General features: G+C 40.7%; 2 protein-coding genes across 2 annotated transcripts; both read left to right on the top strand.

Moving 5' to 3' along the window:
- Window positions 1–2,858: 2,858 nt before the first annotated feature.
- On the top strand, window positions 2,859–23,029 carry LOC148703024 (cysteine-rich receptor-like protein kinase 19). Its single transcript, XM_089924085.1, has 8 exons — window positions 2,859–4,274; window positions 20,241–20,868; window positions 21,107–21,229; window positions 21,312–21,457; window positions 21,562–21,772; window positions 21,909–22,146; window positions 22,454–22,604; window positions 22,709–23,029. Exons 1-8 carry the CDS (start codon window positions 2,874–2,876, stop codon window positions 23,027–23,029), a joined length of 3,219 nt encoding a protein of 1,072 aa, XP_089780211.1. The 5' UTR covers window positions 2,859–2,873.
- On the top strand, window positions 14,169–16,511 carry LOC103701942 (cysteine-rich receptor-like protein kinase 10). Its single transcript, XM_089924515.1, has 6 exons — window positions 14,169–14,482; window positions 14,578–14,723; window positions 14,807–15,017; window positions 15,113–15,350; window positions 15,457–15,604; window positions 15,714–16,511. The coding sequence occupies exons 2-6, from the start codon at window positions 14,634–14,636 to the stop codon at window positions 16,035–16,037; spliced, it is 1,011 nt and encodes a 336-aa protein (XP_089780641.1). The 5' UTR covers window positions 14,169–14,482; window positions 14,578–14,633; the 3' UTR covers window positions 16,038–16,511.
- Window positions 23,030–23,570: the final 541 nt, after the last annotated feature.

Below are 23,570 nucleotides of genomic sequence, written 5' to 3'. Positions count from 1 at the left end.
AAAAAAAGAAAAACTTACTACAGAAAAAAAAGTTTTTCTGACTGTGATTTGCTGATGCTAGAAAAAAGCGCTAGTAATTTAGTCACCGTGCCAAAATTTGCCGACACTTTTTACTAACTTCATATTACGATGTTTAAAAGCATCGGAAGTGGAAAGCTTGTGATGCATGACACTTATAAGCGTTGTCTTACACTAACCCATATTAAGACGATGCTTATAAGCGTCGTCGGAAACCTACAAACGGACGACGATTATTAGCGTCACCTTATATTAACCAATATTAAGCCGACGCTTAGAAAGCTTCGTCTTAATTGAGGAATAAAGAAGCGTAGGGACAAACGACGCTTATAAGCGTCGTCTTACAGTCGAAAAAACTAACTAAGGTGTTGCCTATAAGCATCTTGGGAAGCCTAGGGATAGACGATGGTTAGAAGCATCGTCTTACACTAACCAACTAATTAAGACGATGCTTATAAGCGTCGTCTTAAAGATTTTTAATTATGATTTTAGACGTCTTGGAACCTAGATTATTATAGTATAGGTCGGTCTCTTGATCAAGTTCAAATGGAGGGCTTCACACAATAGGACCATTTTTATGCTGCATTTACATGTTTAACACTAATAGTTGTTGCTGATTCTCTCGGAAGAATAGCGATAGCTGATTACTCGGTGCATCCCATACCTCCTTCCTAATGTTTAACACTAATGTTTAACACTAAAACTATTTTTGAATGAGACTTTGCATCCCATACCTCCTTCCTTCCTGTATTTGTAAACGGGTACCCCAGAGAATTTTGGGTCAATTCTCAAGTTGTACCCCCGTCATCGTCTATCGAGCAATTGAAAATGAAATTACTCGGTGCCAGATTCTTCGGAAATCGGAAGAGGAGAGGTATTTAGGTTCAATAAAAGGTTGGATACAGGAGGCCCGAGTGAGGCGGGAGGGACCACCCTTTGATTCGAGATGTCCAGTAGAAAATTCATAAAATGGGCATAAATCTGGCACTTGAGGAGGTCAATCTGTCATGTTGGAAGCTACTGCTAAGGTACTCCCCCTCGTCTATAAAGGATAGGCAATTGAGAGAGAACAGGGCGATAGCGATAGACACAGGAACTGAAATAAACTAAAAGATAAGGCCGGCTTGCAGGACACGTTGCGCAATGAAGACCTCCTATACCGATCTTTTTTCTAGAGTCTTAAAACGATACCTTCTTATTAGGGGTGCAAATGGGTCGGATCGGGTCGGGTCGGGTCCTGGGTGATCCCGATCCGACCCGATTTTTTGTTCGGATCCTAATTTTGGATCCAGACCCGACTCGGTTGAAGATCGGGTCGGTTTGGGTCGAGTCCGAGGCGGATCGGATTCGGATCTGAATCGGGTCCCATTTTTTTTTTTTTTTTTGCTTTTGGAAAAGAATTCTGGCAAATCTAATTTGGTCATATCACAATTATGAGGTGCTGGGTGAGTAGGGGTGGCAATCGAGTCGGGTCAGGCATAAACAGGTCGGGTCAAATACAGGTCGGGTCAGAAAACTATAAATCTGAACCCGACCTGTTTATTAAACGGGTCAGGAATTACAAACCTGAACCTGACCTGTTTATTAAACAGGTAACCCGACCCGACCCGTTTAACCTGTTTAATAAACAGGTAACCTGTTTACCCAACCCGACCCGACCTATTTAACCTGTTTGCCCAACCTGACCCGTTTAACCTGTTTAGACCTGTTTAATCTGTCCAACCCAACCTGTTTAACCTGCCCAACCCGACCTGTTTAGACCTGTTTAGACTCGTTTAACCTGTTTAGACCTATTTAACCTGTTTAACCCGTTTAACCTGTTTAACCCGTTTAACCTGTTTAGACCTGTTTAACCTGCCCAACAGTTAAACGGGTTAAACGATTTAAACGGGTCAGACATCTAAAACCCGTATCCGACCCAATTAATAAATAGGTTAAACGGGTTGACCTGTTTACGACCCGAACCTGTTTAGGCCAAACCCAAACCTGTTTATGGCGGGTTGAACACGGGTCGGGTTGGCGGGTCGGGTCATATTTTGCCACCCCCAGGGTGACCCATGACTCGAAAGACTTGCAATTGACCTCCAGTCAGAACAGATGACGCATGACTTACTAACAAAGTCGGTCTACAAGCGAAATTTCATATCACACTAATTTTTGTCTATATGACTGATTGGACGGAACTTGGTGTCTCCCAGCTCCCTCTCACGAGGACAAAAAAAATCCCAGACCTTCTTCTAAAATCCAATTCCATTGCAGAAAACTGGCACATGACCCATATTTAGTTGGGTTCCCTCACTTCCTCCTGCAAAAGTTAAAAAAAAACAGAAACCAAAAAACAGAAAGAAAAAAAAAAAAAAGCCATCTACCGGAGAACCAAAGGCATCAACAGTGTAATAGATCGAGAGAGAATTATGACGGACCAATAGTGCTATGACCCATGCACACCAAAAAAAAAAAAAACACTCTTTTGCTTTTCCCCTCTCTCTCTCTCTCTCTCATCCATTCGGGTTGGGTTGGATCCGTTCGGTAAACCTATACCCAACCCAGAAATTGATTCGGATCCAATTTTAGGATCCGACCCGGATCCGTGGATCCTAAAATTCGGATCAAGTCGGGTCTATACAGGTCGGGCCGGGTCGGATCTCGGGTTGATCCAACCCATTTGCAGCCTTATTTCTTATGGCAACATCTTCAGTTATTTTGAAGCTGGATATTTCGACATTTCCACAACCGAACGGCAAAGAGAAAGCGTGACACCAACAAGCATGATGAGAGATGAATCGGACACCATCTATCCATGTTCGCTTCTTATGCACCATCACCAGCAAACAATTTCAGTACATGCTTACGAGATGAAGCATGATTCCTCGCTTCCAAGGGAATCCTTCTCCTCCCGCCTATTCCTGATCATATCCTATGTTCTTCTGTTCCATTCCTCCATTGGTGCAGTCCAGGCTCAAAGTGGGGAATTCATGGGATCCAATTGCTCCTCGGTTGATTCATACGCAGCCAGCAGCGCTTTCGAGACCAATCTTAATACCCTCTTCTCCTCTCTTAGCTCCAAGTCTTCGAATTCCATTTCTGACAAAGATACTGAAGGAGAGGACCCTGACCTCGTATGTGGACTCTTCCTCTGCCTCGGAGACCTGTCTCATGAATCCTGCCAAGCCTGCATCCAAACTGCGATCTCCAGGATCGCCCACGATTGCGCCTATAGACGTCAAGGTTTTATCTGGTACGACAACTGCCTGCTGCGCTACTCGGACCATAACTTCTTCGGAGTCGTCGATGCGAGTGGATCCAGCGCCGTCAATCCTGCTGGTCCAAAAGAATTATCAACCGAACCTTGGGAGAAGATGTCCAAAATTGTTGAAGAGGCTCCCTACCAGCCTCTGAAGTTTGAAACCTTCTCTTTGGGCCCAGATCCTGTATTCGGGATGGCACAGTGCGCGTCCGATCTCAGCAGCCAAGGTTGCAAGCAGTGCTTGGCGACAGTCTTGGCTGCCATCAAAGCTTGCTGTGCTGATATACAAGGTTGGCGTTATGTGAGTCCTAGTTGCTGGATAAGGTGTGAGCATTCCTTCTTTCTGCTGCCAGCCAACCCAGATAATAGAATTTGGAGCTTCAATTGCACCGGAGGCATGTACGATGCCAACAGCACCTACCGGATTAATCTTGGCAACCTCTTTTCATCACTAATTTCCAAATCGCTGTCCTCCGAATCGGATAATGACACAACTGGAGACGATCCTGACCATGTCTATGGTCTCTTCCTCTGCCAAGGAAGTCTGTCTGCTTCTGACTGTCAGAATTGCATAAGAAGTGCTACCAGCGAGATCCAGCTTCTTTGTTCGAGGACTCAAGGCATTATTTCGTATGACTACTGTCAGCTGCGCTACTCCAATGTAAGCTTCTTCGGTGTCGCAGATACGGAGGGCATCTTCATGACCAACCCTAATATCAGTGCCCAAACCAATTCAACTAAACCAATAGATATGGTTTCCAAACTGGTGCAAGAGGCTCCCAACAGGCGGCCCTTGATGTTTGCATCGAATTCGTCGCCCTCAGCAAGTTTGTTCGGAATCGCGGAGTGCACCATGGATCTCAACAGCACGGAGTGTGGGAGGTGCTTAAAAACGATCTTGGAAGACATCAAGGCTTGCTGTATGAAGTCGGATGGCTGGCGCTACCTCAGTCCTAGTTGCTGGATAAGATACGAGTCAACCACCTTCTTCGATGTATATCTTGTTAGGGTTTCCCAGTGCCCTAGGGCGCAGCGAAAGATACGGGATTATAAAATTTTCTTATAAAACCCATTATATGAAACCCTAATAAGCCAAGATCACCTTAATAGTATAACCAAATAATGTAGAAAATATAATCTTGGTATAGAAGAATACCTATCACGCTATATCCAATATATCTGAAGATGTCCTAAGGTGCCCAAATGTTCACCCTCCGATGTTGATCCACACAGGAATGGGTTCAAGACTCTAGCTCCACCAAAACTTGATTCTAATTGTTCAATCCTTCCAAAGGATTTAATTGGCTGATTTTCCTTCACTTCCTTCTTCCTTTCTACCTCTAAAACATTCACTAGCCTTTTTGTCCTAAAGAAGACCCTCTTGTCTTGGGTTAGGACAAAAGAGAGAGGCTTGTAAGAAAGAAGGGATAAGGGAGAGAGAAGGAGAGGCTTTTTCTTGGATGATCTTTAGAACCCCAAGGCACCTCCTTATTTATAAGAGATGGAGGGATGCATCATAAAGGGATGCATCCCATCCACACACCTCATCATGATGAGGCATGTGCCAAGAGATGCATCCCATCATGATGGGGTGCTAAGGAGAAGGGTGTATCAACTTCTTTCTCACATCTCCCTCTTAAATCCTGATGATCCAAGGGCCCAAATGCAGTGAACCAAAGCCAATGGTCCAGATCTAGGCGCCATCTAATGGTCCAGATCAGGGCATCATCATCCAGGGTGCCATCCAATGGTCCAGAAGCAAGATGCCATCACCGATGGTCCAGATTCAGGCGCTGAGCAACGGTCCAGATCTTTCATCCAGAGAGCCATCCAGTGGTCCAGATTCAGGCGCTGAGCAACGGTCCAGATCTTTCATCCAGAGAGCTATCCAGTGGTCCAGATTCAGGCGCTAACCAGTGGACCAGATCCTTCATCCAGGAAGCCATCCAATGGTCCAGAAGTGAAGGCCCTATCAAACCCAATCCAATTGGGTTTAACCAACTTAAAGAAAACATTAAACCTAATCAAATCAGGTCTAATTAAAGCCAAATGGGTTTCAACTCTTGGCTAACCCATATTAGGTCATGATCTAATCATATTAGATCAACCTAATCTAAGAATCATATTCGAATTTAATTTGAATCAGGAGCTAGGGTTTGCAACACGTGCTAGCATGTTCATCTTGCAAACATGATCTAATCCAATTAGACCCTTGATCAATTCCCTTGTGTGTGACCCATTGGGTTCCTTATCTTAGCCAGCAGTAGGTGCAGGTGCAAGTTGACCTAACCTGATTAGAATACCTCTAATCCAATTTAGGTTCAATTTAGTGCTAAACCTGACTTAGCAATCAGAACCTTTCTGATGCTTTGATCTAATCAAACTCTTTGATCCGATCAACCCACAAGACATGATTGACGTCTAGCAACGTATCATGTCTACCCGGAAGATGAGGAATGTATTGGACAAATCCAAACATACCCTTCAGTGGAAAGTTACTGTGCAATTCAATCCCTCAGTCATACTACATCCTGAATAAGTGCTCGAGTATGGATCAATATCAAACTCAATCACTTATTCATATCTCTCTCAATCTTTTATATGATAATTCAAACAATGAAACATTAGAAACTCTTTCTAATATTCATTTTGCTTTGATCAAAGGCTTCGTGAATCATCATAAGATTAGAGTAAGTAGGATGTTACCTTCTCTTACTAGAAGTGACTGATTCCTTGTTGACCTACTCACAACCTTCGTACAAAATCCACCATATCCAGAATACCCCGTACACAACGCAATGTCGTGAATGAGGGTAAACCAAAATATAGCTTCAAGTGCACAAGGTACCATGGTGATCTCAGGTCTAAGGATCACTTGCACAACTCCCACTATGAGAACCATCTTTTGATAATTAAGTAAGAATCCATAAGATGTTCTCATGGCTGGTCATTTCAGTGAACTCATTCCTCTAATGAGCACCCACATCTTTGTATTAGTGTCTCACACAAGTGATTGTGAGATCAATCACCCTCTACATTGAGCATACATAAGATGTGCCAGTCTTTCCGGTAATATTGATCCCCGACTCAATATACCAATTTGACTGGGAATATTCTAAATTAGGATTTTAGGATTTTAGGTCTCACTGGTATAATCTCATCATAACCCTAAAATCAATGTCCTAATTTATGGGGTTCATCATCCAATAATAAAATAGATAAGCAGCAAATGATGAAACACAATGCCTTTATTGATATATATCGAGTGTCAAAATACATGATTTGGAGGATTACAAAGAGAAACCCATCAAATGATTGGCTTATAGGGCATCTACTCTTTCAATCTCCCACTTGCACTAAAGCCAATCGCCCTTATATTTTAACCCCATACAATCGAGGTGACGATTGAATTGCTGCTGTGGTAGAGCTTTAGTAAATGGGTCTGCTATATTGTTCTTTGTGTCTACTCGTTCAATCTTGACGTCTTGTCTTTCGATTATCTCTCGAACAAGGTGGAAGTGTCTCAAAATGTGCTTGGATCTATGATGAGACCTTGGTTCCTTAGCCTGTGCAACTGCTCCAGTGTTATCGCAATAAACTGGGACTGGTCCGACAATCTCAGGAACTACACCCAGCTCTGTGATGAACTTCTTCATCCAGACTGCTTCCTTAGCAGCTTCACTAACAGCTATGTATTCTGCCTCAGTAGTTGAGTCAGCTACAGTTTGCTGTTTGGAACTTTTCCAACTCACAGCTCCACCATTCAAAGTGAAGATATATCCAGAGATTGACTTGCTATCATCTGGATCAGATTGAAAGCTAGAATCTGAATAGCCTTCTAGTTTCAATTCTGATCCTCCATAAATCAGAAAAACATCTCTAGTCCTTCTCAAGTATTTGAGAATGCTTTTCACAATTTTCCAATGATCCTCCCTGGGATCTGCCTGAAATCTACTTACCATGCCCAAGGCATGAGCTACATCAGGCCTGGTACATAACATAGCATACATGATCGACCCTACTGCCGAAGCATAGGGAATAGAACTCATTCTATTCCTCTCTTCAGATGTCTTAGGAGACATCTTCCTAGAGAGTTGTATGCCATGTCCTATGGGTAAGAAACCTTTCTTACTTCCATCCATGTTGAACCTCTTCAGCACATTATCAATGTACCTAGACTGGGACAAACCTAGCATCCTTTTAGATCTATCTCTATAGATCCTTATACCAAGTATATAGGATGCTTCACCCAAGTCTTTCATGGAAAATTTCTTTGATAGCCAAGTCTTGACCGATTGCATCATTGGAACATCATTTCCAATGACCAATATATCGTCCACATATAATATCAAGAAGACAATAGCACTCCCACTAGTCTTCTTGTACACACAAGGTTCATCTATATTTTTAATGAAGCCAAACTATCATGTCAAAATGGATGTTCCAACTTCTAGATGCCTGCTTTAATCCATAAATGGATTTCTTAAGCCTACATACTTGATTTGCTCTCCCTTTTGAGACAAATCCCTCTGGCTGTGTCATATAAACCTCTTCCTCAAGGTGACCATTAAGAAAGGCGGTTTTGACATCCATCTGCCATATCTCATAATCATAGTATGCAGCTATAGCAAGGATAATCCGAATAGATTTGAGCATAGCTACTGGCGAAAAAGTTTCATCATAATCAATGCCTTGTTTTTGCCTGAAACCTTTTGCCACTAGCCTGGCCTTGTAGGTTTCTACTTGGCCATCAGCTCCTATCTTCTTCTTGTATACCCATTTGCACCCTATTGGAATCACTCCCTCAGGTGCATCAACCAAAGTCCACACTTGGTTTGTATACATAGAATCTATCTCGGATTTCATGGCGTCCAACCATTTGTCAGAGTCCCTACTCTTGACAGCTTCCGAATAGGTCAGAGGGTCATCGTTATCAACGATGTGGGCTTCATCATTCTCAATGATAAATCCATACCTCTCAGGTGCATTTCGCACTCTTTCTGACCTTCGAAAAGGAGTAGTGTGTAGTGGTTGTACCTCTTCCATGGGTACATCTGGTTGAGGATTATTATGTATCTCACCTTGTAAGTCTTGAACTTCATCAAGTTCAATTTTTCTATCCTTGCCCTTTTCTAAAAAAAACTCTTTTTTCAAGAAAGTGGCATGCCTAGCAACAAATACCTTTTGTTCGGTAGGATTATAGAAGATATATCCTAAACTGTCTTTAGGATAACCTACAAATATACATTTGTCCGATCTAGCACTTAGCTTATGTCCAAAATTTCTTTTGACATAAGCATGACAACTCCATATCTTAAGTTACTTAAGATTAGGTTTCTTTCCTTTCCATATCTCATATGGAGTGCTAGATACAGACTTAGATGGTACTCTATTTAATACTAATGCAGCAGTTTCTAGGGCATGTCCCCAGAAGGAAATTGGAAGATTTGTGAAGCACATCATGGACCGTACCATATCTAATAAGGTACGATTCCTTCTTTCAGCTACACCATTTAATTGTGGCGTATATGGAGGTGTCCATTCAGAGAGTATACCCTTTAATTTAAGATAGTCTAAAAATTCACTAGAAAGGTATTCTCCTCCTCGATCAGATCGAAGGATTTTAATACACTTTCCAGTTTGTTTTTCGACCATACTTTGATACTCTTTAAATTTATCAAAGGCTTCAGATTTATGTTTCATTAGATACACAAAACCGAACCTTGATAAGTCATCAGTAAATGTGATGAAGTAAGAGTATCCATCTCTAGCTTGAGTTGACATAGGACCGCACACATCAGTGTGTACGAGTTCTAACAACTCACTTGCCCTTTCTCCATGTCCCGAGAATGGAGACTTGGTCATTTTACCCATAAGACAAGATTCACAAGTTCCTAATGATTCAAAATCATAAAGGTCAAAGAATTTATCTTTATACAACTTATGTAACCTTGTCTCACTAATATGACCTAATCGGTAATGCCAGAGGAGGGTATTATTAATATTTTCTCTTTTTCTTTTATTATCTTTGCCAATATGAAACATAACATTATTAAGACATAATACTAAAAGACCATTTTCCATAGTGCCATGACAATAATACTCATTAGATAAAGAAATAGAGCAACCATTGCTCTTTCCATTTATTTCGAATCCTTTCTTAAGCAACAAAGGAATTGAAATTACATTTCTAATGATTTTTGGCATAAAATAACAGTCTTCTAGCTTCAAGAACTTTCCGGAGGGTAGCTCCAGTATGTAGGTGCCAACAGCTTCAGCCTGGATGGATTCTCCTCCAGCGCCATATAGCTCGAAGTCACCTTTCTTCAGTCTTCTAATTTTCTGCAGTCCATGCAAAGATTTGCATATGTGAGAACCACAACCGGTATCCAATACCCATGAATTAGAATCAGAAGAACTTAATGTCATATTGGCATGTAATAAAAACATACCTTTTGATGCAACACTTACATCAGGCTTCACACTTGCAAGAAAGCTCTTGCAGTTTCTTTTCCAATGCCCCGTCTTGCCACAGTGGAAACAGGTACCGGGTCCAGAGATTTTCTTTCCCTTCTTCTTTTTGATGCGACTCTTAGGGTTTAGTTTTTTCTTTGAACCCTTGTTGCCCGACTTCTTCTTTGAGCTCTCACCAACAAGAAGGATCGGACCCTTGTCCTTCTTGATGTGAGACTCTGCTGTTTTCAGCATATTTAGAAGCTCAGGCAGGGAGGAATTCAGTTTGTTCATGTGATAATTCACGACAAACTGCGAGAATGAGTCGGGTAGTGATTGCAGGATCAAATCCTGACTGAGCTCACTGTCCATAGCAAAACCAAGTTGACTTAATCGAGTGATTAAGTCTATAACCTTTAAACAGTGGTCTTGCACAGATGATCCCTCGATCATTCTAGCACGGAACAACTGTTTAGATATCTCATATCTAGCAGTTCTGCTCTGCTCACCATATAACTCCTTTAAGTTAAGGAGTATGGAGTGAGTATCCATGCTATCATGCTGCCTCTGCAATTCATTATTCATAGAAGCAAGCATGATACATTTGACAGTCAAACTGTCATTTTTCCACATACGATATGTGGCCAATTCCTCCTCAGTTGCATCTTCCCCTGCTGACCCTAGGTCAGGGGTTTCAAGAATGTAGGAAAGTTTTTCTTGTGTGAGAACAATCTTTAAATTTCTCAACCAATCCACATAGTTGGGACCAGTCAATTTGTTTGTATCTAAAATACCTCTAAGTGAGAGTGAAGATGCCATTTTTGCAGAATTAATCTATAATTACAAAGAACACTAATATAAGCAGACCAATCATGATGACATGTATTCAATCAGACAAGGACTTCTATCTAATTGTTACTCCCACTATTTTTATCGAATGTCATAACCCTCAAATATGATGAACGAGAAAATACTAATTTTCTTAGTGGGGTTGAGATCCAAATTCCTTATAAAAGACCTTGTGGGAATCACAACAAGCCCTTATAAGTTCAAAGGTAGGAAACTCTTTCCAATTGTATCCCATGCAATTCCCAACTTTATTCTGTCCTCTAGCACACATATAGTCTTGTGGGAATCACAACAAACTATTGTGTCTAGTTAAGTCAAACCCTTCATTTTTATACAGTCATATTTGAATAATGCTGCCCTTGTGGGAATCACAACAAGGCAACATATTAAAATATGCCATATGCATCATATGCACCAAGATATTACAATATCAATCCCTAATACTAGCCTTGTGGGAATCACAACAAGCTAGCGTAGATATTGACATAATAATATCTAAGCATGAAGGAAGGACCTTTATAGTGTTATATCAGCAATTAGCTTTTCCATGGAGGTCAATCAAATAGTTGGCCAGGTAAGCAGATGGGAGGCTCTCCTTACTTAGTAAGGTCCTAATTAAATAACCACCTGTAGCCTCTTTCCTAGACACCAACTTAGTCAATTGATTCAGAATGGCTCAGCTTAAAGCAATTAACACTACGACTTAATTATGAATTTAGTGAGGGCTTTCAAATAGTAGTATCTTACTAACATTAAGCTCAACCATAAAGAACAATCAAATAATTGGCCAGGAAAGCAGGTGGGAGGCACCCCTCACTCAGAGAGTGAGGTCCTAATTAAGTAACCACCTGTGGCTTCCTTCCTAGACACCAATTGAGTCGATTGTTCCAGAATGGGTCAGCCCAAAGTTTTCATACTACTATATTGGTCTCATTGCACATTCTATAATTTAGTACTAGCAATTATACTGTGCTACAACATGAATATAACACTATCTCATAGCATAAACTAATCATGCATACAAACAACCTAGCTATCTCATAGCATCAAGATAATAGCATGTATTATCATTTGGTTAAACTGATTAAGGGTGGCTCTGATACCACTGTTAGGGTTTCCCAGTGCCCTAGGGCGCAGCGAAAGATACGGGATTATAAAATTTTCTTATAAAACCCATTATATGAAACCCTAATAAGCCAAGATCACCTTAATAGTATAACCAAATAATGTAGAAAATATAATCTTGGTATAGAAGAATACCTATCACGCTATATCCAATATATCTGAAGATGTCCTAAGGTGCCCAAATGTTCACCCTCCGATGTTGATCCACACAGGAATGGGTTCAAGACTCTAGCTCCACCAAAACTTGATTCTAATTGTTCAATCCTTCCAAAGGATTTAATTGGCTGATTTTCCTTCACTTCCTTCTTCCTTTCTACCTCTAAAACATTCACTAGCCTTTTTGTCCTAAAGAAGACCCTCTTGTCTTGGGTTAGGACAAAAGAGAGAGGCTTGTAAGAAAGAAGGGATAAGGGAGAGAGAAGGAGAGGCTTTTTCTTGGATGATCTTTAGAACCCCAAGGCACCTCCTTATTTATAAGAGATGGAGGGATGCATCATAAAGGGATGCATCCCATCCACACACCTCATCATGATGAGGCATGTGCCAAGAGATGCATCCCATCATGATGGGGTGCTAAGGAGAAGGGTGTATCAACTTCTTTCTCACATCTCCCTCTTAAATCCTGATGATCCAAGGGCCCAAATGCAGTGAACCAAAGCCAATGGTCCAGATCTAGGCGCCATCTAATGGTCCAGATCAGGGCATCATCATCCAGGGTGCCATCCAATGGTCCAGAAGCAAGATGCCATCACCGATGGTCCAGATTCAGGCGCTGAGCAACGGTCCAGATCTTTCATCCAGAGAGCCATCCAGTGGTCCAGATTCAGGCGCTGAGCAACGGTCCAGATCTTTCATCCAGAGAGCCATCCAGTGGTCCAGATTCAGGCGCTAACCAGTGGACCAGATCCTTCATCCAGGAAGCCATCCAATGGTCCAGAAGTGAAGGCCCTATCAAACCCAATCCAATTGGGTTTAACCAACTTAAAGAAAACATTAAACCTAATCAAATCAGGTCTAATTAAAGCCAAATGGGTTTCAACTCTTGGCTAACCCATATTAGGTCATGATCTAATCATATTAGATCAACCTAATCTAAGAATCATATTCGAATTTAATTTGAATCAGGAGCTAGGGTTTGCAACACGTGCTAGCATGTTCATCTTGCAAACATGATCTAATCCAATTAGACCCTTGATCAATTCCCTTGTGTGTGACCCATTGGGTTCCTTATCTTAGCCAGCAGTAGGTGCAGGTGCAAGTTGACCTAACCTGATTAGAATACCTCTAATCCAATTTAGGTTCAATTTAGTGCTAAACCTGACTTAGCAATCAGAACCTTTCTGATGCTTTGATCTAATCAAACTCTTTGATCCGATCAACCCACAAGACATGATTGACGTCTAGCAACGTATCATGTCTACCCGGAAGATGAGGAATGTATTGGACAAATCCAAACATACCCTTCAGTGGAAAGTTACTGTGCAATTCAATCCCTCAGTCATACTACATCCTGAATAAGTGCTCGAGTATGGATCAATATCAAACTCAATCACTTATTCATATCTCTCTCAATCTTTTATATGATAATTCAAACAATGAAACATTAGAAACTCTTTCTAATATTCATTTTGCTTTGATCAAAGGCTTCGTGAATCATCATAAGATTAGAGTAAGTAGGATGTTACCTTCTCTTACTAGAAGTGACTGATTCCTTGTTGACCTACTCACAACCTTCGTACAAAATCCACCATATCCAGAATACCCCGTACACAACGCAATGTCGTGAATGAGGGTAAACCAAAATATAGCTTCAAGTGCACAAGGTACCATGGTGATCTCAGGTCTAAGGATCACTTGCACAACTCCCACTATGAGAACCATCTTTTGATAATTAAGTAAGAATCCATAAGATGTTCTCATGGCTGGTCATTTCAGTGAACTCATTCCTCTAATGAGCACCCACATCTTTGTATTAGTGTCTCACACAAGTGATTGTGAGATCAATCACCCTCTACATTGAGCATACATAAGATGTGCCAGTCTTTCCGGTAATATTGATCCCCGACTCAATATACCAATTTGACTGGGAATATTCTAAATTAGGATTTTAGGATTTTAGGTCTCACTGGTATAATCTCATCATAACCCTAAAATCAATGTCCTAATTTATGGGGTTCATCATCCAATAATAAAATAGATAAGCAGCAAATGATGAAACACAATGCCTTTATTGATATATATCGAGTGTCAAAATACATGATTTGGAGGATTACAAAGAGAAACCCATCAAATGATTGGCTTATAGGGCATCTACTCTTTCATATCTTGCACCTCAGCCTACACCTGGCGGCGGCAGCATTGGCGGCGGCGGCGTTGGCAGCGGCGGTGAATTTTTTCTTGCTCACTCGAAAATGTTTTAGTTAAAAGTAGTTTCGACAAATCGAAACTACTTTTAATGCATAAACTGCACAAAAAAAAAAAAAAACTGCTAGTTATGACTTCATCTAGGATCATTTGGTGAAAGGAAACAGACATTTGGAGATAATTCATCCATGAAAATTTTTCAAGGGAAGCAATTTTCTTTGCCCAGTCTAGAATAGTGCAACTGTCTTGAGCATTGGATAATATGATCACAATTGATTAACAATTTGGTGACTTCTGCAGTAAATGGACAGAAGAAATCACGGAAGAAGGTTGTTGTTATTGCGACTGTGGCTGCAAGTGTAGGAATTTTTTTGTTGTGTACTTCAATTTACTTTCTCTGGAAGCGGAGGTCGAGAAGACGCTACGGTAGATTCTGATCGATGATTTAGGAATGAGATGCTAATTATCAACACCATGATGAAAAATAAAGATTGATGCTTTTCACCATTCATTTCTTTCAGATAGAAGAGATTCTCTGTTAGAAGAGGTTAGCTCTCCATCTAACAGAGATTTGCCCATGGTGGATCTGGGCATCATTCAGGCAGCTACATGCAACTTTTCAGATGATAACAAGCTCGGGGAAGGTGGATTTGGACCTGTTTACAAGGTAATGATACCTCACCTTGTTTGTGCTGCGAGCAGGCTAAGAAATCTTCATTCCAGTAACCAGTTCGTTGGAGTTTCTTTCAGGGTATACTTCCTAATGGGAAAGAAATTGCAGTTAAAAGGCTCTCAACTGGATCCCGTCAGGGTACTGCTGAATTCAATAACGAGGTGAAATTAATTGCTAAAATTCAGCACAGGAATCTTGTAAGGATGCTGGGATGCTGCATTCAGAATGAAGAAAGATTGCTCGTCTATGAATACCTGCAAAACAAAAGCCTCGATACCTTCCTATTTGGTGTGTCAAAATATTGCAAACCAGTCTTTGGTCAGCAACTCAGAATTCCACCATCTTAATGATCTAATGGTCCAATATATCATCTTTTTCACCAGACCCAGAGAAGCGCTCTCAGCTGGATTGGAGGAAACGCCTTCACATCATTGCAGGCATTGCACGAGGCCTTCTCTATCTGCATGAGGACTCCCTACTTAAAGTCATCCACAGAGACCTCAAAGCTAGCAATGTGTTGCTGGACATCAATATGGACCCAAAGATATCAGACTTTGGCATGGCAAAGATCTTCGAAGGAGAACTCGGTGAAGCTAATACAACTAGGATTGTTGGAACTTAGTAAGTAAACTTTCGCATGATGTTATTACTTAGCAAAAAGAAACACAACTTTACAAATCCTTTTCAATGCTTCTCATTCCCTTTCCCTTGCTTCGATGCAAAATAGTGGGTACATAGCCCCAGAGTACGCTATAGAAGGTATCTTCTCTGTGAAGTCGGATGTGTTCAGCTTTGGAGTTCTCCTGCTAGAGATTCTGAGCGGGCAAAGGAACGGCGATCACTATCAGCGGCATGGTCAGACACTTCTAAGATCCGTAGGTTCTTGACAATATTTTTTTGTCAGATGACTTCACAACTTGCTGCTTCTCATTTTATACATGTCACAAAGGGGAGCTCGTTCTGAATTGCACTGGTAATTAACAGGCCTGGGAGCTGTGGAACCAAGCGAGGGGGTTGGAGTTGACGGATCCATTGCTTGGAGACTCATATTCTCCAAATGAAGCATTGAGATGCATGCATATAGGGCTGCTCTGCGTCCAAGACAGTGTGGAGGAAAGGCCTACCATGTCATGGGTTGTTACAGTGCTGCGAAGCGAGCAAATGGTGCTTCCAGAGCCTACAGAGCCACCATCTTATGTGAGACGCCGGGCTGCAGTGCCCGATGCCTCATCCATGAGTGCCGAAGGCCCAGCAACGAAAAGTAGTTCTATTAATGAGGTGACGCTCAGCAATGTGACGGCACGGTAGCGCGTCGAAAGAGAACCGGCACTCCGGAGATTTTCTTTGGACTTCTATAGAAGGCATTTCCTCTCCTTTATACTCTTTACTTTTTCGTGACTTGGCAGGATGTACTCACGTTAGAGCTATATAAATTGCCGCTTTTACCACAAAAAAAAAAAAAGAGAACCGTAAGAAGAATCAAGAGAATGTCTTGGCCAGTTCAGCCTAATCACCATCTCCTGCTATATTTAAACATACCTTCTGCATTGTAAGAAGAAAAATCATATCAGCAGATATAGTCTGCACATTGTTGTATTCAGTTTGTGTTGGCCACAATGCCATATCAAAGTTTGCAAAACAGGGGAAGCTAGCATGGGAACCAAAGTCCCAGTTTTTTGTTTTTTTCTTTTCTTTTCTTTTCTTTTTGAGTGAGTAAGGAGGAAGTATGGCAGTTCCCCCAGTCTATTGAAAGAGATCAGAATTTACAAGAAGAAGAAGCAAAGTCCCAGATCTTGGATGGACAGGTTTGTTTATATTCTGTCAATGTCAATTAATGATTTCTGCTACTAATGCCATCTGGTGAAAGCCAGGACAACTGGATTGGTTTGTGTATTGTCAGTTAAATGGATATCAAGGTTAATATGCTTGTACCAACTGAATAAGCTCAGTTGGTCACTACCATTCTCAGTGCTTTCTCTGGAGGTTGGGGGGGCTTGCAACGGTGCTGGGCCTAATCTCTGCTAGCTGCACTAGTTTGCATGTCTAATTGCTGGGCCTAGCGGGGCTTACTCTTCAAAGTGATCATCCTAGAGGGAAGAGGGGCTCTATTTATGGATGGGCCCTAGGTTTCCACCCTGAGTTCAGCGGCTCTAGGGATCCAACTCCCACTTGGAGTCGAAGGAGAAAGAAGACTCATATCGGAAGTCTGTTTTCGGTCTTGCATGGGTTCAAATAGCCTACCCAGCCTAGGCCGGTCTAAGGATGGGGTATTACCCTCTCTCACTCTTGATGGGGTTTTTTCTCACCCTCATGTTGTAGTCATTTCATTTTTCTAGTAAAATATCTGAAGGGTCTCCCCACCTTATGCTCAAGAAACAATCATGTGATATCATTGAGAGAGATTCCTAGGTTATCTATCCTCGTATTGCTCATTTGGGCTTCCCTCAAAGTTTTTAGTCGTTCAAAAAGCTCAAATTTGATTCCTATTATTTCGTCGTTGTTTTAATATGATCTTTCTCCCTGATTCAAGCTATTTTCTCTCATCGGATATCCCTACTGGCTGATTAAGTGGCCGACTACGTGGCACAAACTGTTTAGATAGGTAAATTACATGGTTGATCGGTGATGACATGGCATTTTGTTCCTTGTTGGCACCACTATCAACATATGGCATTGTTTTTCTGTTACTATTCGTTATTTTACATTATAATTTCAAATAAATTGCCATTCTTGTAGTCGTTCTTTAGTTCTGGTCCAAGTATATTTGGTTATATGATGGCCATAAAAACCGTGATAACGGTCAATAACATCAAGGAATAGTCCCTTGTTTAGGCTTGTTCAAAAAAAGGCCGCCGAGTACAATCATATGGCAAAAACTTTTTTCTTTTGGACGATTCCAAGTGCTGAGGTCTCTTCTGCGCGGAAAATTCTCACGATTTTAGCTTGGCAATCACCACCATGTCCCATCCGTTTCTCCTAATGGCTTTCAGTCCGGTCTTCCGGCCAACCAATCCATCAATCTTTGATGCCTCTGGTGAAATTTTCTAATACGTTGCCAACGACTGAGCGCTTCGATATGGACTTCAGCACAATTGCAGCCAAGAGATGGTACTCACTTTCAGCAAGTTGTTGTTATCAACGACTTCAAAAATCTTTACCTTCTTTTTGGCTAAACATTTCCACAAAGTGACAGAGCATTCATGTAAAGAACCAAAAAATCTATCTACTGGTGAAAGAGGAAGACAACAATAGAGAAGCCAGCAGCCTTCTCAATCCATCCAACCCATATTTTAAATGGGTTTTGGGCAGTGCTTTCTTTTTTGGTTAGAGTTTTGGTGCAATAGTTTCATGGTTCACAAAGTTTTCACCTGACTTTGATTTCGGCTGGAATTGGGTCATGATTTGTTACACAATTGTCCAGCAAAATCCAGCCCGTATTTATATAGCATGCACATATATTAGTCACATGATACACATAAATTATCAAACAATTTTGGTGTTTGGTACTAATGATTGTAAGAGATGGATCATAAGATTTACATAAATCTTTGGTTTGTTATCAGAAAATGAAATTCCAAGTCTAACTTGGGCCAACCCTATTTCAGCATGAGCTCTCACATATCTCATCGCACCAACTTAAGAGCCATATGCAAACTAGGCTCTGCACTTGGACCAAGTATCTAGTAACATGAGCTGAGCTAGAGATCTTTCTAGGCTCATCTTATTCTGCTGTGCATCCTCATAAAACTATCTCTAAGTTAAGGGTATGTTTGAGAAATCCAGCAGCAAAATTTTCTATAGGAATCGGGCTTGTTAGCCCGCTCGGCCTTTTTTTTTTCTTCTAAAGACTCATCCTAGTTTTAGCCTGTATCCCATCCATAGGCTTGCTGGACTGCATTATATATATATATAAACACTATGGAGGTCTATTTTTCTTCTCATAGGATTTAGGTTAGAGAATGATTGGGTTAATATGAGTCTTATTTAAATAAATTGTGTAAGCTATGATCTATGAAAAATCCAGCTCTATCCTACTGAAGGGCTCTAAAGGGCAACTTAAATCTAGGTTTGACAAGTTTTATAAAAATAGTTGAAATAGTTGAGAGGCCATTTGATTGATATATTTTTTTAAAATTTTTGAAATTGAAATAGATTTATAAACATAGTTATTTGGTTATTTTTATTTTTTTATCAAAATTGATAAGCCATAAAAACTAAAAATAAATTTTATATTAATAATCTCCCATTTTACATAAAACCTGTTCACAATGAATTATATTTTGAGGACATTCGTTTTAGGAGAGCTCGCATCGCATCTACTGAAGGGATGACGCCGACTCCTTTCGTGCAACAAAAAAAAGCTCAGCCTTATTCGAGGTATATGAGATGAGTAGCCGTTTTACCAAAAAAAAAAAAAAGAAAAAAAAGAAAGCTCAGCCTTTTCCGTTCAAAGGAAATCCGTGCGGTCATCTTTTTTTTTTTTCATTTATCAGCTGGACCAGGTTAAGAAGAAGCAAGATGTTTATGTATCACATCCCAATTTAAAAATAATTGGAAAGCATACATTAGTTGTTTAACCACCAACAAAACTGAGACTAAAAGAGAGATCTGCTTCACAGCTCTATTAAACTTGGGGCAAGCTTATTTCTATATTAATTTATTCTAGTTTTTAAACTGAAGCATATACATCTAAAGGAAAGATATGAGGGACATTATTTATTATTTAAACTATCAAACCTGGCAGACACTTTTCTCTCACCTATTTTTTTTTAATTCTTCATCCTCATACGTATTTTTGTTATTTTTATTAAGACGAGTGATTCACAATATTTTTATATGAATACAATAAAAAATAGAAAATAAAATATTTCAAAATATCTTCACAGCTAGCATCAAGTTAGTCCACATCATCTTACCAGAGTGTTTAACCATGAAATATGACACCTAGTTTCATACATAGCTGACTACTTTGGAGATACCATGTGGGTCGGAAAAAGAAAGTTACCTAGCGACGCACTTCGTGATGTATTGTCTTTTGAACTTTTTAGATGTTTCTATATTGGAGGTATATGAGCCACCTGTTATAGTAAAGAAAAATTGCTCTTGGATGCTTCCTTTCCGCTGGCCTTGTGGAAATGCTAAGTGGGGATCCAATCATTCAAACCCCTAAACATATCCGCTCCGTGATCCTATCTTAATAACCCCCGTGATTCTATTAGCCTTTGGGTCTTAATAGAAGATTGATGTTAAAATATCAACAGCAAACATCGTCCTCGCCCTATCAGTACCAGACACATGGTTTACTTGAGTAACCCACTTTAAGAACCGTTTCTAGAAGTGGCGACCTTTATTTCTGATAACTTTTAGATGTGTCTTCTGCTCCCGCCCTCTTTTCCATGTCGACACCTCTTAGTCAAAGCGGTCGCCACCTTACTCTTCGACTACTTTATTAGTTCCCCATTGGCTTACTTGAGAGAGAGGGAGAGAGGGAAAAAAAAAAACTAACATTAGCTCATCTTCTATTGCCTAGAGAAATGGATCAAAGAAGTAGGTGCTAGAGAAATGATGCTGATCTTTTGGTACGAAAGAGAAGCCTTCAGCTTCCTCCTCTTCCTTGCTGCTTTCCAGCTTCTCTTCCATACCTCCACTGGTGCTGCTGAGACTCTCATTTTCAAACCCATCAAACTTAGTTGCTCAAGCGATTCATTTGCCAGAGATGATGGCACGGTTCGGACTAGTCTTCAGGCCCTCTTTTCCTCCCTGAGATCCAAGGCTTTGTGTTCCAGTTCTGGAAACCAGACCATTGGAGACAGTCCTGAAACCATTCATGGCTCCTTCCTGTGCCGAAGGGATCTCTCCCATGAAGACTGCCAGACTTGCATCCATATCGCAGCTGCCAATCTCTTTCCAAGTTGCGCTTCCTCGCGAAGCGCTGCTATTTGGATCGAGCACTGCCAATTGCGCTACTCCCATCAGAACATCTTCATGGTCGCAGATACTGATGGATTCAGCTTAACGAACCGCCATGAGGAAAGCAGTTCCATGAAGCCAATAGGGGTGGTGTCAGAACCCATGAAGGTGGCCAATTATCGGCGTCGCCTGATGGATGCACCCCAAAAAACAGCTGCCAATGATGGAGGTTATTTTCTGACTTTCTTGGAATTTTATGCTCGAATCAAGGGATGGCTGCACAATTTTTTTCTTCGTAATAATATCTACTATATGACTAGCCTTAGAAGTACTTTTCTGTGAGCAAATTCTGGATGATATGGATAGCTAATTAAATTCAAAAGGAAAAAAAAAATTTATATTTTGATGCTGACCTTTGGGAATCATCTTCAGTTTTATTGAGTCATGAAAGTATTTGATTTGAGCAGCAGGGAATGTAAAGGAATCATCAAGTTCTGGTGCAACGTCTATCATTATTTCAATTCTGGCAGTGGTTATTGTGGGCACTTCTCTCTACTGTGTATACTGCTGGAGATGGAGAAAACGCAATGGTAGGATGATTATAATATCTCAAAGCGTTATTTTTTTTAGTCATATGGCTAGTGATCAAAACTCCGCCTTCTATCTTTTCAGCTATCAGAAGAGGTCAAATAGAGAATCTCAGATCTCTATCAAGCTCGGAGCTGCCTCTGATGGATTTGTCTACAATTCAAGCAGCTACAAATAACTTTTCTGAAGAAAATAAACTTGGGGAAGGTGGATTCGGCCCTGTGTACAGAGTAATGGCACTTCTATTTTCTTTTCAGGGCTCATTTCAGTTCATACTTCTCAGAAGGCTGAGCACAGTTCTTCTTGGACTTATACTTCATCAGAATTCTTTCAGGGTGTGCTCTGCGGTGGATCCGAGGTTGCGATAAAGAGGCTTTCAGCCAAATCCAGGCAAGGTGCTGTGGAGTTTAGCAATGAGGTGGAGCTGATTGCAAAGCTGCAGCACAGGAATCTTGTGAGATTGTTGGGTTTCTGTGCCGGGAAAGAAGAGAAGTTGCTCATCTATGAATACCTGCCTAACAGAAGCCTTGATGCCTTTCTGTTTGGTCAGTAGGAACTACTCTCTGCTCTAGATCGAAACATGCCAATGCTTACAACCTAATAGTTATGAAACCTCGTAGATTTGATTCCTAAATCAATCTTCTGGGACTTCTATTTATTTGATTTAAGTTTATGTACCAGATCCAAGCAAGAGGCATCAGTTGGACTGGAAGAAACGCCACCCCATTATAGTAGGAATCGCCCGGGGTCTCCTTTACCTTCATGAGGACTCCTTGCTCAAAGTGATTCACAGGGACCTCAAAGCTAGTAATGTGTTGTTGGACAATAAAATGAACCCAAAAATATCAGACTTTGGCATGGCAAAGATTTTCGAAGGAGAAGAAAATGAAGTTAATACTGGCAAAGTTGTCGGGACATTGTAAGCAAATCATAACCTTCTTTTTTTTCTTTATGGGGTTTTAGGGAGGGGGGGAGATCCTAACCTTGCTGCATTAAAGGGAAAGCATATCAAAAAAGTTCCATTATTGAAGCAGCAAAGAAGCAAGCTATTCTCTTTAAGTTAAATAAATAGCAAGTCGAATACTTGGTGATTTTCTTCTTCATTGCATATTGCCTAGGTTCACTAATTTTGACTCTAGTGTGCTAATTAACTTGGTAAACATAGATAGCTTTAAATTCTGTGTTATGCACTGATTTTACTGACTTTGCTGAATGATGTGGAACAGTGGATACATGGCTCCAGAGTATGCCATTGAGGGTATTTTCTCTGTGAAGTCAGATGTGTTCAGCTTTGGAGTTCTTCTCCTTGAGATTTTAAGTGGGGAAAGGAATGGAGCATCTTATATAAAGCAACATGGGGAGACTCTTATTAAACATGTAATCTCTTATTTAGTCCTTTATTAGCATCGAATTCCTGCCTTTTTCTTCTCACTAAACACATATATCAGATGGCTTAAGTACTCTGAAATGAATTGTATTAGGCATGGCAACTATGGAATGAGGACAGAGTAACTGAATTCATGGATCCATTGCTTGGGGACTCGTATCCGATGAGCGAAGCTCGGCAATGCTTCCGTGTTGGTTTGCTCTGTGTTCAGGAGAATCCAGAGGACAGGCCCACCATGTCATCAGTTGTTCTCATGTTGAGAAGCGATCACACGCCATTGCATCCGCCATCAGAGCCCTCATCCTATGTACGATCGAAGATACCAAAATTGGAGATGCCGCCGCTCATGTTTTCGGCGTCGACGAAAACTCAATCTGTAAATGATGTCACACTTACTCTTGTCGAACCACGGTAGTGCATCCATGCATGCAGCAAAACTACTTGATAAGTTTCTGAGTGTTGGAAGTTGCTTGAGGATGTGATTTGTGTGTCACAAAAGAAGTAGCTGGTAATGTTTTCTGAAATAAGGATGTGCAGCTGCAACCTATGTCTTCCTCTTTTTTTGGTCAGTAAAATGTGAAGCACAATAGGCAGATGCATTGGCTTCTATAAGCTTGCATAGATGTCCTTGATATCTTACTGTAATTGGTTTAATACCATGCTTGGAGTCTTCAGAAAGTTTTGAGTTGCAGAATTATGTTTGTTCATAGTTGAATTCACCTTGATTCGACTAAGGATTAATCATTTGCAAGGCATAAGAAGTTGTGAATCCTGTAAGATATTACTTTTAAGTTTTAGATGTGGTTGGATGTAATGCTAGCGAACAAGGAAGCTTTGAATCAACTATATGAAACAAAGCAAAAGCAGCCAGAAAGAAAAGTCGAGGCTAGATTTCATAGGCACGGAAGGCATTTAATGGCTTTGCTTCTACTTGACTCTGTCCCCAATAATCTGTG

The sequence above is a fragment of the Phoenix dactylifera genome, chromosome 7 (genome assembly GCF_051530095.1).
Source record: "Phoenix dactylifera cultivar Ajwa chromosome 7, Ajwa_hap1_PhDact_Kaust_v1.1, whole genome shotgun sequence".
Taxonomy (NCBI): Eukaryota; Viridiplantae; Streptophyta; class Magnoliopsida; order Arecales; family Arecaceae; genus Phoenix; species Phoenix dactylifera.
The sequence above is the reverse complement of the archived record's forward strand: the minus strand, read 5'-3'. Positions and strand labels throughout refer to the sequence as shown.